At 56.9% G+C, this 17,834-nt stretch overlaps 2 protein-coding genes across 2 annotated transcripts; both read left to right on the plus strand.

Annotated features, from left to right (window-relative positions):
- Window positions 1-559: 559 nt before the first annotated feature.
- On the plus strand, window positions 560-8,591 carry AQP2 (aquaporin 2). Its single transcript, XM_008003189.3, has 4 exons — window positions 560-1,134; window positions 4,087-4,251; window positions 4,577-4,657; window positions 5,354-8,591. Exons 1-4 carry the CDS (start codon window positions 775-777, stop codon window positions 5,561-5,563), a joined length of 816 nt encoding a protein of 271 aa, XP_008001380.1. The 5' UTR covers window positions 560-774; the 3' UTR covers window positions 5,564-8,591.
- A 3,134-nt stretch (window positions 8,592-11,725) lies between these two features.
- On the plus strand, window positions 11,726-15,559 carry AQP5 (aquaporin 5). The gene is made up of 4 exons (XM_008003186.3): window positions 11,726-12,234; window positions 13,340-13,504; window positions 13,956-14,039; window positions 14,881-15,559. The coding sequence occupies exons 1-4, from the start codon at window positions 11,872-11,874 to the stop codon at window positions 15,064-15,066; spliced, it is 798 nt and encodes a 265-aa protein (XP_008001377.2). The 5' UTR covers window positions 11,726-11,871; the 3' UTR covers window positions 15,067-15,559.
- The last annotated feature ends 2,275 nt before the right edge of the window (window positions 15,560-17,834 follow it).

Consider the following 17,834-nt stretch of genomic DNA (forward strand, 5'->3'; position numbering starts at 1 on the left):
ACACCCTCAACTTCCTCAGCCGCCCCCAGGTTGACTCCATCACCGAGAGCCAGGGTCCCAGTGCCCCCAGGCTCTAGGAGCTGCTATTTGGCTGGGGCTCCCAGGAGAAGGTGAAGCTTAATGATTTATGGGTGATTAGCTGCAAGAATGCAAACGCAGAAGACACAAACCTTTATGCCCTGGAAATCTGTCACAAGCCAACCAGTTGTTTTCCATCCCTGTGAAGCAGGAGTAATTGGAGGTCTGACAGAAGAACTTCCCAGTTACCACAAGGAGCAGCACTCATGCACTCTTAGTTTTGTGTGAGGTATTGCCCCTGCCTTGGTCAACAGTTTGAGTCAGAGAGAGGGGCACTGGGCACAATCCCCACCAGAGGTTCCCATTCACAAGACCCCGTGGGGGCTGGGAGAGGCCCTGGGGCAGCAGCCCTGGGGTAACCAAGGGAACAAACACGGAAAACCAGGGACGTCAGTCCTTATCTGGAGCTCATTAAATGGGGAACATCAGTCAGCTGTGAAGGCTAAGATAGGGTGATAGGCACGTGGGTGGGCTGGGATGGGGCATGGGGGCAGAGGCCGCCATGGAGAAGAGGTATTGGCCTCAACGACTCCACCTCCCCACCACGTGCCCAGATCCAGGATGGAAGTACCCTATAAATGCCCACAACCCAGCCTCCCCAAAGGCCTTGAGAAAGAGAGCGGTAGAGAGCGAAAGAGAGTGCCCAGAGCCTCCTGGCCCTGAGACGGCCGGGCCAGCCACGCAGGACTCCGCAGCATGTGGGAGCTCCGCTCCATAGCCTTCTCCAGGGCCGTGTTCGCAGAGTTCCTGGCCACACTCCTCTTCGTCTTCTTTGGCCTCGGCTCGGCTCTCAACTGGCCACAGGCCCTGCCCTCTGTGCTACAGATCGCCATGGCATTCGGCTTGGGTATTGGCACCCTGGTACAGGCTCTGGGCCACGTAAGCGGGGCCCACATCAACCCAGCCGTGACTGTGGCCTGCCTGGTGGGCTGCCATGTCTCCTTTCTCCGAGCCACCTTCTACGTGGCTGCCCAGCTGCTGGGGGCTGTGGCTGGAGCCGCTCTGCTCCATGAGATCACGCCAGCAGACATCCGCGGGGACCTGGCTGTCAATGCTGTGAGTAGCCACAACTTTGCCATCCACAAGGGGCAGATCCTGGGGAATCCCTTGTAAGGGATGAGATGGGAGGGATGGGCTCTGGGTGAGGTGGGGAGAGAGATGGAGACAGAGGCAGAGAGACAGAGAGAGACAGAGCCTGGAGTCAGGAACATAGCCACCATAGGAGGGTCAGGATGAAAGGAGCAATGGTACCAGAGCAAAGGCAGGATGCAGACAGACTGCAGGCTTCTTCTTCTGTACTAACCCCTGCTAAGGTACAGACAGTGAGGACCAGGCTGTACCTTAGCAGGGGTTAGTGTCCCAAGCAGACATGCTTTCCAAGCTGCGGGGAGCCTTGGAGTGCTCATGACAGGGTCCTCAAGAGAGAAGAGGGGCCCAGCCTTTCTTCTGCTTTGAGGGTTTGCAGGCCCTATGGCAGCTGCTCCTTACAGGTCAGGCTCAGACACACCATAGCCCTACAAGCAGCAATGGGCATACTTCCTTCTCCAAACCCTGACGAGGTCCCCGGAGCCCATAAGCTGGCTACTGATTACATGATACAGGTGCTAACTGGGCCCCGTGGACCCTTCGGGAGCTGAGGGTGGTGCCACAGTCCCTTCCCCCATGTCCCACCCCCTTCCCCTCTCAGGTCTGTGTGGGCCCTGTGAATCCAAGAGACATGAGTGTGGAGGAATGACCTGTGCTCCCAACAGACCAACTCTCACTCTGTACCCCCATCCTAAGCCAGGACAGCAAGTGCCTCTTTTGTGCCTCAGTCTCCAGTATTTCCTGGCCTGTTCCATCCCTGGGCCACTGGACAAGAGTCCTGATGTCTCTGACAAGTCCTGCACAATCTCTGTGGCCACCCGCGTCTCTGCACAGGTAGCCCTTCCTCATTTGTGGGACAGAGGTATCCCAGTTAGGAAACTTCTCTGTTTTGTTTTGTTTTTGAGATGGAGTCTCATTCTGTTGCCCAGGCTGGAGTGCAATGGTACAATCTCAGCTCACTGCAAACTCCACCTCAAGTCATTCGCTTGCCTCAGCCTCCCGAGTAGCTGGGATTACAGGCATGTGCCACCACACCCAGCTAATTTTTGTATTTTTAGTAGAGACAGGGTTCACCATGTTGGTAAGGCTGGTTTCAAACTCCTAACCTCAAGTGATCCACCTGTCTCCACCTCCCAAAGTGCTAGGATTACAGGTATGAGCCACCACACCAAGACTCTGTTCTTTAAAGAGGAAAATGTGACAAGGTTGGGGGCCAGGGGCCAAGGACAGGCTAGGTGGGCAAGCAGAGGAGCGGGCTCTTTTCCTCTGAGAACAAAATTAGTTCAGTTTACAGCAAGAAGAGGTCCAGTTAGACTGAAAAAGGAACTTCCTGAGAGCATGACCAGGAAGTTCTTCTGTAATAGCAGGGCACTGGGAGTGAGAGGCCATGGGAAACATGCAGTCCTCCTCCTCCATCATTTCACAACTGACTGGGGCCCTCAGAAGAGAAAGGTCTGGGAGGACTCCTCCATGCCACTTCTCAGGATTTACCACCTTGAGGACCTGGGGAGAACCCTGCCTGGATGTAATGGGGCAGTGGTGGGACCAACTTGCCCTGAGGCTAAAGAGAGCCAGATGATCCTCAAGACCATCCCATGTGTCCTTTGAGGACACTGAGAGCCAGCCTGACCACCAGGAAGTTAATCATTGACATGCACCTGCCCTGTGCCAGGCCAGCTATCATCTCATCATTGGTACAATGCTATAAGGGAAATTCTGTGGTTCCCCCCTATTGTGAGTGGCAAATTGAGGCTCAATAGTGAATTGATCCAAGTCACAGAACCAATAAATCATTTCCAGTCCTCCCACCATCCTCCAGAATCCATTTTGTTATCCCATTTCGCAGAAGGAGAAACTGAGGCCAAATTAAATAGTCCCATGGCAAGTCAGAGACCTCTAAAGTGTCTGCTTCCAAAGCTCTTTTCACTGTCCTCTAGAGACTCTGCATTGGACAACAACAGGAAGGATTGAGGTTAGACCCTAGAGAGACCCAAGGGTTCTGACCTGATGTCTCGGACCCAGGGGTGGGGGTTCAGGGCCTGGAGAAAGAGCATGGGAGCTGAGAGCTGTCACTGTTCCACCCAGCATGGTGCCCAGTCCCAGAAGGCAGGGCGTAGGGCACAGGGTGACAAAACCCAAGGAGAAATCCAGTGCTGGGTGTGGCCCAGTTATGAAATCACCTCTTTACTCAGCCCCGAGTTCTCTCCTTACCCAAGGCAGGGTCTGCTGAGACCATGGGCAACCTACATGGGTGTGGAGGCATTGTCCGACACAGCTCCGGGGTCCTCACCCCAACCTCCATAGGATGTGCAGGGAGCAAACTAACAGGGCAAAGCTGAGGCCTGAAAGGCAGTGGAGAATAGACAAGGGTTAGGGGAAAAGGTGTATGGTGGACTCATAGCAGAAAGGGGCACACTAGGACCATCCCCCAGACCCAAGTCCCTAGACCCTGTCCCTGGGAGCCATTTGACCTCAGGAAGAAAGACCACGCGCCTCTCATTGCACCAGGGTCTGATGGTCTAGAGAGAGGGGAAGGTCTTCCTGCTAACCAGTCCAAAGCTTCCTGAGGCAGTTGAAACCTCTTCCCTTCTTGTTCTTCAGGAAACAGAAATTCCGGATCTCAGCATCCTTTTTCTCTCACACTGCAGGCTCCCAACCTCACCCCCCAATCTAATGAGCTACAGAGTCAGTTTTCCTACCTCTGGCAGGGAAACCACGGGCATCCTGGGGGATCATGGGCTGCCTTTGGGCCAGGGCCCAAGAAGAAGGGATCAGTTGTTCCAGCTAAGGTGTCTGGCAAGCCCAGGTGTTCTGGTTCCCAGCCCAGAGGCCCCCCTGGTGCCTTGACTGCAGGTGGACAGGAAGATGGAGCCAGAGAGGAGAGTGTGCTCAGTGTTCCCCTACCTGCCTCTTTGTCCCCAGCTCAGCAACAGCACGACAGCTGGCCAGGCGGTGACTGTGGAGCTCTTCCTGACGCTGCAGCTGGTGCTCTGCATCTTTGCCTCCACCGATGAGCGCCGTGGAGAGAACCCGGGCACCCCTGCTCTCTCCATAGGCTTCTCCGTGGCCCTGGGCCACCTCCTGGGGGTAGGTCATGGCCATAGGTTCCAGTCTCCCTGGAGGAACAGACACACAGACCACTCCAGAGACAGACACAGAGACCCCAAGAGGGACACATACACAGAACTCTCAAGAGGAACAGACACCCCAGAGGTTTGACTCCCAGATATCCCAGAGGGACAGATATCACTCCAGCCCCCAAAGAATACAGAGCTCTTTAAATAAAACGTGAAGTTAATTGTCCATCACGTGGGTTCCCTTTAGGCTGAGGTCAAGCACTGCAGTGCGCGACAAGGACTTTCTGCCCTGTGCTCACCTGCCTTCTCTCTGTGATACCCTCCTCCCACTGCAGATCCACTACACCGGCTGCTCTATGAATCCCGCCCGCTCCCTGGCTCCAGCTGTCGTCACTGGCAAATTTGATGACCACTGGGTAATGGCTGAAACCCACTGCCCTCCCCTTCCCTAAAAAACCCATTTTAGAGGGAGAACAAGAGCTGGAATAGCATGGGATTGGGGCTCAGCAGCGGTACCTCAAACCCTCCATACTCCTCCTGGTCCTGGGGAGCCTTGGGTTCCACCCCTCAGATCTGATGCCAAAGACTCAGTTTCCACAACTGTGAATGAGGATGACAACAGCTTACCTCACTGGCTTCTTGGGAACAGTAAGTGAGGCTACCGGTGTAACCCAGATAATGCAGTGTCTGGCACTTAGAACTCTACAAGTGGTAGTATTTAGCACTTATCTAGTGCTTAGAATGTGGTGAGCCTTGTTCTGAGTGCTTTGCAAACATTAACTCATTCAATTTTCACAACCACCCTAGGAGACAGGCATTCTTATAGTGAAAGGCACAGAGATGGTAAGTAACTTGTTGAAGTGCACACAGCATCTAAGTGGTGGAATCAGGATTCACACACAGGCAGTGGCTTCAAAATTCGCACCCTTAACCTCGCACTGATAAGGCTTCCCCAGCAGCTGCCGTTGTCGTCGCTAATTACATAAATAAGCATTTCTCTAGATTAATGGCGGGGAGGAGGGGTGCGGCCGCAGTGTGTGCCACCGGGGCCTGCGGGCTCCGCGTGCCGGTGTAGGCTCGGGTGCCAAGCCACTCTCTCCGCTCGCCCCCAGGTCTTCTGGATCGGACCCCTGGTGGGCGCCATCCTGGGCTCCCTCCTCTACAACTACGTGCTGTTCCCGCCAGCCAAGAGCCTGTCGGAGCGCCTGGCAGTGCTGAAGGGCCTGGAGCCGGACACGGACTGGGAGGAGCGCGAGGTGCGGCGGCGACAGTCGGTGGAGCTGCACTCGCCGCAGAGCCTCCCACGGGGCACCAAGGCCTGAGGGCCGTCAGCGGCCTCTACGGCCCCGATGGACGCGTGTGAGGCCCGAGGCAGAAGGGCCCACCCCGTCCCTCCTCTCCCCCAGGTCTGAAGTTGGCCCCCAGCGCAGAGTAGCTGCTTCCTGTACGTGCGCGCCGAGGCCAGTGCTGTGAGCAGGCGTAGACGAGGCTGCCGGAGGGAGCCCTGAGCCTGGCAGGCCCCCTGCCCTGAGGCTGTGAGCAGCCAGTAGTGGATCCTCCAGCCTTTTGCAGGGAACTGGGAACTTGGGGGACTGAGCTGGGGAGGGAGGCAGGCGGGTGGTAAGAGCGAAACTCTTGAGAGCCTGCACCCAGGTACCGGGTGGGGAGTGTACAGACCCCTGCCTTGGGGGTTCTGGAAAGAGTGCAACTGGTTTTATTAGTGTGCAAGTGTGTTCATCCCCGAGTTCTCCTTTGTCCTCACATGCAGGGTTGTGCATGCCCCTGAGTGTGAACAGGTTTGCCTACGTTGGTGCAAGTGTGCACGGCTGGGGAATTCTCACTTCCCCTTGCACCCCTTCCTCCCCAACCTGCAATAAATCCACTTCTGCAGTGGATGAGTGTGGGTGCCAGTCATCCTCAGGGGAAGGGAAGGAGGCCACTTTGAGAGGGCTGAAGGGAGGGCCTTGATTTCCAGCTGCAATCTGGCTCCTCCTGGAAAATGTCCCCTACCTGCAGCGCTGGGCCCCAAGGCTTGCCAAGACTCATTGCTGGAGGTAGAGAGGTGTCAACCAGAGAACAGCTCCCCTAGAAATGGCCTCTGGAAAAAGGAAATCTTTGGTGACCAAAGATTTCCTTTCTGTGGTGAGGGAGAACCTCTCCAAAGAGAAAGCAGGCATATGAGTGTGCACACCTTCACGTGTGTGTACGCTGTGTGTGCCCAGGACCCCCGTCTCCAGGGGTGCCCCAGATCCAGAGATTAGCCTCCCACTTCGGCAGAGAAAACAAAAGCGCTTTGTGGGACCCGGGCCTTTGTCTTGGGAGAGGGGGAGATTTGCAACTAGACACTTCTTGAAAGGAGACACTCACTTTCCCAAGTCAGCCCTCTTGCCCAGCACACACCTATGGCTGGCTGGGCAAGGCACTCAGGCATGCAACCATGGGCACCAGGCAACACCCCTTCATCACCCATCTCATTCTCCCCAGTCCTCGGGCAGCAGCTCCTCCGCCCCAGGAACCTCTGTTCCTTCTCTCTCTGCCTCTCCACAGCCTGTGATTCCCTGCTTCTGGCTCCTACCACTGAACAGTCATTGTGGATAGAGCAGCCTGTTGCGCTCAGGACCAGGGAAGGGAAATGACTTCTCCAGGCAGAGGCAGATCTGAGTCTAGAACCCAGGCTTCTAAATTTCTAGGCCAGTATGACTGTTCTCAAATGAGATTAACCAGGATTAAGTGAGATGACGCATGTAAAGATGCTGTGTAAACTGTAATTCTTAATACCATTAACACGCATTACTAGAATCATTTTCATTATTTCTGCTTCCTGGGGGAAGGATGCAGAAGGAGTTTGATGCTCAACATCCCTTACCTCCTTTCACTGATGGCCAAAGCAAAGGAGAGTCCTGGGAGCCTGCAAGATCCAGGCAGAAGGAGATGGGTTTGGGGCTGGCCCCATCCTGGTCCAGCCTCTTAACCTCTCCTTACCCTGCATGTGTGCCCTACCTTTTCTCCCACCTCCTTCCTCCCACCACCCAGCCCCATCCATTCTCTCCTTCCCTCTCCAGCCTGCTGTATAAGTAATATGTGGGTCATACCTTGAAGCCCCCACCCTCATGCTCTCTGTGGCCTCCATGCCTTCAAGACTTCTGTCTATATCTAGCTCACACTGCACCAAGCACCCACTGTGCACCAGGCACTGAGTCTCTAGCCTCTTTCTCCCTTCTGCTTCCATCCAAGAAAGACAGTGTATAAGGAACATCTCTGTAATTGTGTCCCCTCTGATCTATGCTGTTTACTGTCTTCCTTGACCAAAGCTCTCTTTGAGGTCAAAAAAAGGCTGCCCCAGGCCATAGGTGCTATGGAGAGGACTCTCCCAAACCCCCAATAGCTAGTGACAGCCACTTGGCCTCACTACCAGAAAAGTGGGGGAGTCAGAAACCAAAGTGACCTCCACAGCTGTCCTCCTGGCACCTGAGTGTCCTTGCTCTAGAGGTTCAAAGGCAGCAAGGCAGTGAGCTATGAGCCTATCATGGATGTGTCTCAGGCACCTCGTCCCCACCCCACCTACCCCAACAAACTCCTCTAGAAGAAGCCAAGAATTTATCTCTATGTCTGTTTCACTTCTTGGATTGCATCTCCCCCAAAACTAAATATGAAATCCCTACCACTTCCAACTTCTATTGCCCATTGGGGTCAGAGGTCAAAAAAGGATTCCAAGTGATGGAACTCCAGGGGTGAAGGGAAATTGGCAGTTCCTGGCATCTCTTATGTACCAGCTGCTGTGCTGGGTGCCTTGCATGCAAGGGTTCATCTAATCTTCCTCAAACTTCTGATAGGTTAGGGAAGGACAAAGGCCCCCAGCCATAAAGAGTTTTGCTATTTCCAAAGCTTCCCCTTATCATCCCCTGTGATTATCTCCCAACCTTGTGACAAAGGTAGAGCAAATCTTGTTCTTCCCATTTTACAGGTTCAGAAACCAAGGCTAAGAGACTGGTCTAAAGTCTCACAGGTTCTTTGTCCTGTCTACCCTGCTGCCCTCGCCAAGGTTCTCTGTCCACTGCAAGACAGTGGGTTGGGTTGGAAAGGTCTAGCCATGTGTTCTGGCTTCTGCAAGGGCCTCCCAGGAGGAGCCTAGGATTTGCCTCAGTGGAAAAATCATGGGATTTTGCATAAAAAGCTCTGAGTTCAAGTCTTGGCTCCACTATACACTACCTGTGGGGCTGGTTTCTGCCCTTGAAGAGCACCTGGTTAGTCAGAGAACGGAGATCACTCACACCAAACCATACAGGCAGGGCAGCGTGGAGACAGGTGGACAGACCTCCAGGTCCCCAAGCTGGGCACAGAGAAGGTTGTGAGCTGTCCCATACTCCCACTTTGTACCAAATGACTTTGCACCTGCAAATGGTGCTTCAATGTTGTTTTGTATCTTTAAGCTGTGATGTTGTATATATATGATGTCTCCCAGCTAGACTGTAAGCCCTTTGGGGACAGGGCTGCTTTCAGTTCTTAGATGGCATTCTCCTATCTACCTTCCTTCAACTGCTCTGCATATAATAAGCACTCAATAAATGCTCATTTGCCAATAAGTAGTGTTCTTCCACAACGTGGCAGTGGTCAATACAAATACAGTCCAAGGTACCAGAAGACAGGCGGAACTCCCTACCATTTCTACCCCAGCCCTCAAGTTCTCCCAGGGAACTCAGAGGTCCCCATATCAGGAGAGGAGGGGAAGGGCTCTCCCTGAGACATTCAAATTCCCCCTGCCACCAATGGGGAGACCCATCTCTCAACTAAGAAAGGTCGCGGGCATTCCTCTGGAGGTGGCAGGGCAAGGCCTGAGTGCTTGAGCAAAGATAATTCCAAGCCATAATAGGAGTTTATTGTGATGACTTGGGGACAGACGGACTCTAGTGGTTAGAGAGATGGAGGGGCCTCAGACGCAGGCCTGGGAAACAGAATCAGCTGCCCAATGTGAGTAACCTTGACAGATGAAGTCTCCTTCTTTGGCCTCACCAGGCCCACTTCTGGTGCCCAAGTCTGTGTGGCGACCTGTAGTTCCTATCTCAGGTCACTGTGTGACCCTAGGCAAGTGACCTCTGAGTCTGGGTTTCTTCGTGGGTAGCTTGGAATGAAATCACACAGTGGAGGCCAATTATAATCTCTAACTTTGTAGATCATATTCTGAATCTCTAAAACGGCAAGAACAAGGTCTTGGCCTTTACAGTCCCTCATTAGCTCAAATCTTCAGGTTGGAGCTTCCCCTGGTAGCCTAGCCTCTTGTGAGCACTTGAGAAATGATGAGAAAGCAAGTGGAAGGGTGCAAACTGGAGGCAAGTTCAGCAGCGAAGGAGCCTGGCCCCCAATGACCTCTGGGGTCATCAAGGTCATTGTCCAGCCCAACCCCCAGACCCAGAAGAAAATCCTGCATACAACTGGCATGATTGGCTGGGGACAGAGCGCTGGGACTCATGGAAGAAAGGACAAACGGACCTCTGGCCTTAAGAGGAGAGACTTGGGGGAGGAGCTGCTCCAGCAGGAAATGCCAGAACTGGGCAGGAACAATAGCGGGGTTTCTTTGGCCCTTGTTTTCTTTGGCATCTTAGCTGCCACGGAGCCCAGAGCCCACTCTTCCAAGTCCTTAGCATTCATGCAGGCTCCTCCCCTCAGCCCTGCCTGACTGACAGGGGAAGCACCTATTCTCTACTCCCTCTGTACCTTCCTACTGGACTCTTCCCCAAGCTTAGCACCACACTAAACCCTCAAGGGGCTTTTAAAATTAACAGTCACAATGTAAGGAGACTTTACTGAGCCTTATTCTGTGCCAAGCACTGTGCTAAGGGCTTCTCTAACACACATGAGGATGGAGGTCTTTAATGCAGCTCCTCTCCCGGGATCCTAGGGGTCTTCCCCCTCCTCTAAGCCCTGGAGAGCCCTCCAGCCTCATTCCCACATGCCCGACCTGGAGTGGGTGGGAAGAGGGAGGGGGTGGTATGGAAGGAGGTAGCAGGTCACAGAGGGGCTATAAGCTTAGAGGGAAGGGAAATGGGAACTGGAAGAAAGTGTCACCCAGACCAGGGGTAGAAAAACTTGACTTTGGGGAAACTGAAAAAGACCACATGTAAGGCAGAGACATGGAAAATGAGGTAGAAACAGACAGAAACAAAAAGAGGCACAGAAACTAAGAGGCAGAGGAAAGGTGAAAATAGCCAGGAGACAGAAACTGCAGGATGAGATAAATGAATAGAGAGAAAGAGACAGAGACACTAAGACAGCAAAAGGCAGGAAGGAAAAACAGAAAATAAGAAGGTGTGAGAGAGACAGAGAGAGGGAGAGGTGGAAAACAGAGAGAGACTGAAATGAGAAAGAGACCTACGGAGAGAGACCTAGAGGAAGAGGCTGGCAGAGGTAGAGGGACAGAGACTAAAGACAGAGACAAAAAGAGAAACAGGATTTTGCAAAGACTGACTGGCAGAAACAGATTTCGAGGGGAGAGAGACCAAGACCAAGTAAGGGTTTGAAAGAGACTGAGGGGAGGTGGAGGAAGAGGAGAGTCTTAGATCCAGGGTGAGGGGCTTCTAGCAGGAAGAGGGGAGATGCCAAGACCGCGCTTGGGAGGTCAGTGGTGCGCCTCTACCCTCCCTGCTCTCCCACTCCCATAGTCTCAAGGCCTCGCGTCACACCCCCCTCCCGTCACGTCGACAAGGGGAACCTGGCCTGGGAGAGGGCGCCTCCAGGGGTCCATTGCCTAGTGCAGGTACTGCCCAGCTACCGGGCGTCGAGGATTGCAAAGCATCGGGGCAGGCTGGCACGGTGCCCACTTTCCCCAAAACGCCAGCCTTCCAAGCCCAGAAGCTCGCCCGGCCCAGGCCGGGAGCGGCCCACGACGGCCGGCCGGACCGCCCTGCAGGACCCAGCCCGGCCGCCCGCCCCCGCCGCCGGCGGTGAGGGAGGTGAGCGGCGCCGACCTGCGGGACGAGCATCACTCCGACCCAGCCGGGGGTGAGGCGGGTCAGGATGCTCCGGTCGCAGGAGGAAAAGGAGGAGCTGGACCAAAAGCCCGAAGAGAAGAAAAGGGGAAGCCCGCGCGCGGAGCGCGGTAAAGGCCGGCGGAGCTAGACGCCCTGAGGTAGGAGCTAAGCGCCGGGACCGAGCCCCGTCTCCCAGGGAGTCCGGGGCGCACGGCACCGAGGAGAGCGCGGGAGCCAACCTGGGCGCATCATGCGCGGGGTCCGGGACGCGGGGCCAGTCTACACCGCCGCCTGGGTCACGTGGCCCGGACGGGCAGGCGGCTGCCCGGGCCGGGGGGCGGGGGTCGCGCCGAGGTTGCGCTGGGCGGCGGGGAGCGGCGAGCCCACGGCGGCCTGGAGCCTCCCAACCCGCGCGCAGCGCTGGCCCCTGAGCGTGGGAGCCGCCCCCTCCCCCCCCCGCGCCGGCCCCGCGCCCGGCCCCCCGCCCCCTATATAGCGCGCCCCAGCAGGGCCCGCGCCAGGCCGCCAGCCTCGCAGTGGGCGCGGGACAGAGCGCGGCGCCACGCAGCCAGGCCCCCGTCCCCGCCGCCTCCACCTCGTCAGCCGCCTGCGACCCAACGGTCGCCCCCCGCCGCGGCCGCCGCCGCCGGGCCCCCGCGGCCACCATGAAGAAGGAGGTGTGCTCCGTGGCCTTCCTCAAGGCCGTGTTCGCCGAGTTCTTGGCCACCCTCATCTTCGTCTTCTTCGGCCTGGGCTCGGCCCTCAAGTGGCCGTCGGCGCTGCCCACCATCCTGCAGATCGCGCTGGCCTTTGGCCTGGCCATAGGCACGCTGGCCCAGGCCCTGGGACCCGTGAGCGGCGGCCACATCAACCCTGCCATCACCCTGGCCCTCTTGGTGGGCAACCAGATCTCGCTGCTCCGGGCTTTCTTCTACGTGGCGGCCCAGCTGGTGGGCGCCATTGCCGGGGCCGGCATCCTCTACGGTGTGGCACCGCTCAATGCCCGGGGCAATCTGGCCATCAACGCGGTGAGTGCCCTGGGGGGGTGGGAGCCGCGACCCTGGGGTGGGCTCAGGACCAGGCCTCTTACCTCACCTGGAAAAAGGGGTGCCGTAGAGTGGTCCAGCCCACACCCTTCACCAGGAAGGCAAGAGCCTCCGGAGGCCAGGAAGGCGACTCTCCAGGCTGATGTGCGCCCCCTTCCTGCCCACCTCCTCTGCCCCTCACCACATGCTGGCCCACTCTGGTCTCTCTCCAATGCCTGCTGCCCCTCCTTTCCTGCCAGAAACTTCTGCCGCCTCCTGTCTCACCTTTGAGCCCCACCTTCCTCCTGGGCCCCTCACCTCTCCCATCTCCTCAGGGGAGCCTTTGAGTAGAACCACCAGAGAGAAGCGGGCTGTCATCCCGGCTTTGGGTGACCCTGGCCTGTCTGTGCTTCGTTGTTCTCAGCTCCTCCATGGGGATGGTCGTGCCTGCCACAGCAGGTGTCAAGGGGCTCACATTTAGAAACCATAGATAGGAACCCCCTAACGTGGTGCCAGTGCAGAGCAGTCTCTGTTGAGTATTGGTTCGCGCTTTCCCCAACCTGTGCTCCTCCCTGCAACCCCACATCCCTGCCTCCCTCCCACCTCCTGCAGTCCCTGAGTCAGCCCCCAACCCCATGCAAACTGGGTTCATTAATCAAACACAGAGAAGGATTTGCTCGGCCATTGTCAAGCCGTGAGTCAGCCGCACTGGAGAGACGGGTTTAAGGTTGACACTGGCATGGGGCCAGACACGGGCAGGAGGCGGGGATGGGGTGTGAAGCAGGCAAACTGGGCAGCTGCCCACAGGATGGAGGGTAAATGCCAGCTTATGGGGGCTGGGGGTTGGGCAGAGTCATTGATAGGACCATGTCCAGGAAAAGCTCCCCTGACACTCTGCCCTTTGGCTACAGGCCTGAGCTTCAAGCCTGTGCAAACTGTGAAATGTAGTGTCTTTAACAAATGATTTCGCTGGGGTGATGTCCACGGGGCTTGGCTTCCAGGTGTCAAGCTGCTCTAAGTGTCCCTGAACACCAAAAGCCCTGCTCCCAGAGCCCCTGGCTATACTGCCAGAAGGTGGCCAGGGTCCTAACCCGCCATCCCCTTGCAGCTCAACAACAACACAACGCAGGGCCAGGCCATGGTGGTGGAGCTGATTCTGACCTTCCAGCTGGCACTCTGCATCTTCGCCTCCACTGACTCCCGTCGCACCAGCCCTGTGGGCTCCCCAGCCCTGTCCATTGGCCTGTCTGTCACCCTGGGCCACCTTGTCGGGGTGAGCAGTACTGACACTGGGCTGTGGTGAGGGTGGGGCAGGCACTCAAGGCAAATAATGGAGCCCCAGAGCAGAGCCCACTTCAGATTGATGAGTCCAGCAGAGTTTAAGGCCTGGATTTAGGGCTGCTGGACTCTGGCCCTACTGGGCCCCAGAATTGATCCCCCCAGAACCTCTGGGCTGAGGAAAGATGGGAGTAAGTAGGAGGTGGGATGGGACAGGAATCAAACCCAACCTCAGAGCAGAGAAGAGAAGAGGGCATAGTTAAGGGTCCATGGTTAACCGGGCAGCTGGGATCCTTGGAGGGAGGGGTTGCCAGCCCAGCAATCAGGAGACCTGAGTTTGAGACCTGGCTGAGCCCCTGGACTGCAGTGTAACCTTGGGAGAGTCCAGATTCTGTGGGAGTGGACTGGGATGTTGCCTTTCTCTCCACCGCCCTGTCTCTATCCAGATCTACTTCACTGGCTGCTCCATGAACCCAGCACGTTCTTTTGGCCCTGCAGTGGTCATGAATCGGTTCAGCCCCGCTCACTGGGTGAGTCTGTCCCCTCCCCTGGCTCCCTGGAGATGAGGGCCTGGAGACCCAGCAGTGGCAGCTCAGAGCTCACCACAGAATCTTCTGGATTCTGTGGGCCCAGAGCTTGGGGGTGGGCCAGGGAGCGGTGGCTGAGAGAGAAAGGGGATGGGATTCAGCCACAGGGGCAGAGATGGCTTTGTATGGCCTGAACCCCTGGGGACAGGGACTATAAGTATCTGTCCCCTTAGGGAAGAGGTTCTGTCCCCTTAGGGAAGAGGTTCTTCCCCCTTAGGGAAGAGGCTGGAGGTGCAGGGGGGCTCTGTGTCAATTCCCTTGAGGATTTGGTGTCTGTCACTCTGGGTGTCTGTGTGCTGGTCCTCTCTGATGTTTTATTTATCTGTCCCTGTTGAGGGGGTTGGGAGAGTCTTCCTGTGGGTCTGTCCCTGTGAACAGTCTGTCTGCCCCCTCCTTTGAGAGCTCATGGTCACTCTCTCCAGGGTCTGTTTCTATCCCTATGTGGAGGGGAAAGGTGCTCTGTTCATCTCTCTCTCTGAGGACCCACGTGTCCCCTCTGAAGGTTTGTTTCTCTTTCGGGTGTGGTTGGAGGGGGCCTGTCCCTCTGGGAATCTGTTTGCCTTCTTTGAGGGTCTGGGTGTCTGTGGTCCATGCCTCTTCCCCTGGGAGTGGTGTGTCAGTATATCCGTCCCTGTGGTGGGAGGAAGTCTTTCTTCCTGAAGGTCTGGAAGTCTGTGTGTCTGTCCCCTCTCAGGGTCCATGGGTCTGTCCTCTGTGGGGTGGGGGGCATCTGGTCTTCGAGGTCTGGGGCTCAACGCCCTGACTCCTGCCCTGTCTCCACCAGGTTTTCTGGGTAGGGCCCATCGTGGGGGCGGTCCTCGCTGCCATCCTCTACTTCTACCTGCTCTTCCCCAACTCCCTGAGCCTGAGTGAGCGTGTGGACATCATCAAAGGCACGTATGAGCCTGACGAGGACTGGGAGGAGCAGCGGGAGGAGCGGAAGAAGACCATGGAGCTGACTGCCCGCTGACCAGTGTCAGGCAGGGGCCACCTCCTCAGCCCCTGAGCCAAGGGGGAAAAAAGACAAAGTACCAAACACAAGCTTCCTTTTTGCACAACCGGTCCTCTTGGCTGAGGAGGAGGTGCCGGTCCCCCTGGCTACACAGTTAGAGAGGGGAGAAGGAACCTATGGTGGAACTCCTGGGGTAGGGGCCAGGGGCTAGGGTCTGCTGGGGATGGGTCTCTCTGGGACAGACCTCAGAGATTGTGAACACAGTGCCAGGCTCACAGGCTGCAAGGGCCAGGCTAGAAAAGAGTGGGCCTGCAGCCTGCATCCTCCACCCCCGCTCAAGAGCCGAAGGGATCCCAGCCCCTAGGTGGGCAGCGGCAGACCCTCCCCAGAGCTCCTTAGGAAGAAGACAGACTGGTTCATTGAATGCTGCCTTATTTATTTCTAGTGAGGATGCATGCGTGGGGCTGCTGGTGTTTGGAGTGGGGGCTACCCAATAAATCTCTGATACTCACGTTCCGCCTCTGTCTGTCCCCAGAGTGCCTTGAGACACTCTGGCCCATTGCCTCTCCTCTTTGTCATCCCACATCCTCCACCACAATCTCCATGGGGTACCAGGGGACCCCAGGACAAGTGCTCTGTGGGAAGAAAGGGAGGCTGAGGCCATGGGAGGCCCAGAGAACCAGAGAGATGGGAACAGAGCAGGGGGAGACCGAGAGAGAGAAGACCGAATATCAAAATAGAGCTAGAGGCCAAGAAGGAGGGGTCCTCACTGCAGTCACCCTCCAGCTCTCCCCCTCAGCCATGTCAAGTCCCTGCCACTTGAGGAGGGTTTGGCTGGCACTTGAGGGGAGTGCCAGGGTGTGACAGGCAGGGTGGAGGAGGAGTGAGCCAACCACAGCCCCTTGAGATGGCAAGGGGGTGACCAGCCAGGTTCCATCACAGCCCTGGCTCCTTTCTCTGCACCTTGATGTTTCAAAAAGGTGCCCTCCTGGGAGCCTGTGCCCAGAGGGAGCAGCTCCCCGATCCCCCCAAAAGCCACATGTGGCCCAGCCCCCTTTTCCAGGGCTTCTCTCTCAGGGCTTGTCCCCACCGTCCTCTCCTCTGGGCCTGAGCTCTGCCCTAGCCTGCTGTTGTCCCACTGTCACTGACACTCCTTGGGTAATCTCCTTAAACTCTCAGAGCCTCTATCTCTTCATCTGTAAAATGGGGATAAAATATCACTTTCCTCACAAGATAGTTGTGGGGACTGGATGAGGGCATGAGATGCCCGGGACCGTTCAGCTTTCTGTGAGGAAAAGGCGGAGGTCATGCAGTGAACAGCTCCGCACAGCCCAGCTTCGCAGTGAGCCCAGCCCGGAGTCAGTAACTACCCGAATTCCAATCTGGCCGCGGAACTTGGGGCAAAATAAGCTCTCTGAGCTTTAAGGACCTTCTCTGCAAAACAGGGGTGCTTTTCCCGACCTCACGTGCTGTCGTGAGGAGAAAATGAGAATGAGACCATGCCTGGAGGTAAAACGCTTGTACAAACGGTCAGGCGCCTTGGAGTGAGTGCTCAGTAAAGTGGTGTGAATAGACACCCACACGTACCTGCCTAGTCTGGGGCCCCAGCCACATGCTTCTGCCCTCCTGGGGGTGTCTGGACCTAAGCACCTGTCTAGCGGGGCCAGGAGACGGACTGAGAAGGGATGGGGCAAACCGTAGGTCTTGGCCATTGAGAGGCAGGCTGGGGTGAGGAGCGGCAGACACCCAGCCTCCTCCACACTTAAAGTCTAAGCATCTACAAGTGAGAGGTCAGCCACTCATGCCCGCCCCATAGGCTTACGGTAAACACCACATGGTAGTGCGTGAGAACCCCGAGAGCCCAGGGAAGGAGCAGCCCCCTACCCACCGTGTCCCTTCCCACTTCTTCCAACCTGCCCCAGGCTGGGGGAGCCGGGCTGCAAGAGCCAGCTCTGGCCAGTAGGGGGAGACGTCGTCCACCGAATCCACAGGGTGGCGCTTCCTCGTCCACAAGTCCTGGGTCTGGGCTCTAGCCAGATGGGGGTGGGGTGGAGGACACAGGGAGTCCCTCATGCTTGAGTCCCCTGGAGCCACCTTGAGGCAGCCTATCCCAATGCACCCCCGCCCCACTATCCGGGTGAGGCGCAGAAGAGAGGGGGGCCCTTCCCCGCTCAGTCTTCAGGAGACTCAGGTACAGACACAGCCATGACCAGGAGGCTGGGCTCTTCTCCCAGCCCAATGGGGACCACGGCAGAGTGGACAGTGGACTCTTGGGAGACAGACCCGCGGGGGTGGGCGAGGCACCCAGTCAGAGGGGGCTACCGGCCCTGAGCTTCCTGCAGGTTGCCTCGCCTGGCCCTCCAGCAAGTGTCCAGCTAGGGGCTTGGGGCTGACAAGTGCCGTGGTTGGGGTGGTGTGGCCAGCAGGGGTCGCTGTGTCTGCGTGTCGGATCTTGCAGGCGTGACAGGTCTGCCGGCTCACAAAGTCCCGTGCACACGCGCGCACGTACACACCCCACACAGACCGGGGCTCGCGGCCACACACTGACCTTCAGTCGTGCCTGAGGGCTGCATCTTCTGGGTGTGTGTATCTCCTTCACTCTGCACGCTCACTCGAGTGTGCAAAGCCACATCAGCCCTCCTCCAGCATTCGCTCACAGGGCCACCGCAGGCCCACACCTATGAGCCTGGCTCCACGGGTTCTCAGAGGCACACCTGCGCGCCGTCTAACACAAGCACACACAGGCCCCGTCACCTCTGCTGCACCTAAAGACGGAACCTGGGGAG

The sequence above is a fragment of the Chlorocebus sabaeus genome, chromosome 11 (genome assembly GCF_047675955.1).
Source record: "Chlorocebus sabaeus isolate Y175 chromosome 11, mChlSab1.0.hap1, whole genome shotgun sequence".
In the NCBI taxonomy this organism is placed as follows: Eukaryota; Metazoa; Chordata; class Mammalia; order Primates; family Cercopithecidae; genus Chlorocebus; species Chlorocebus sabaeus.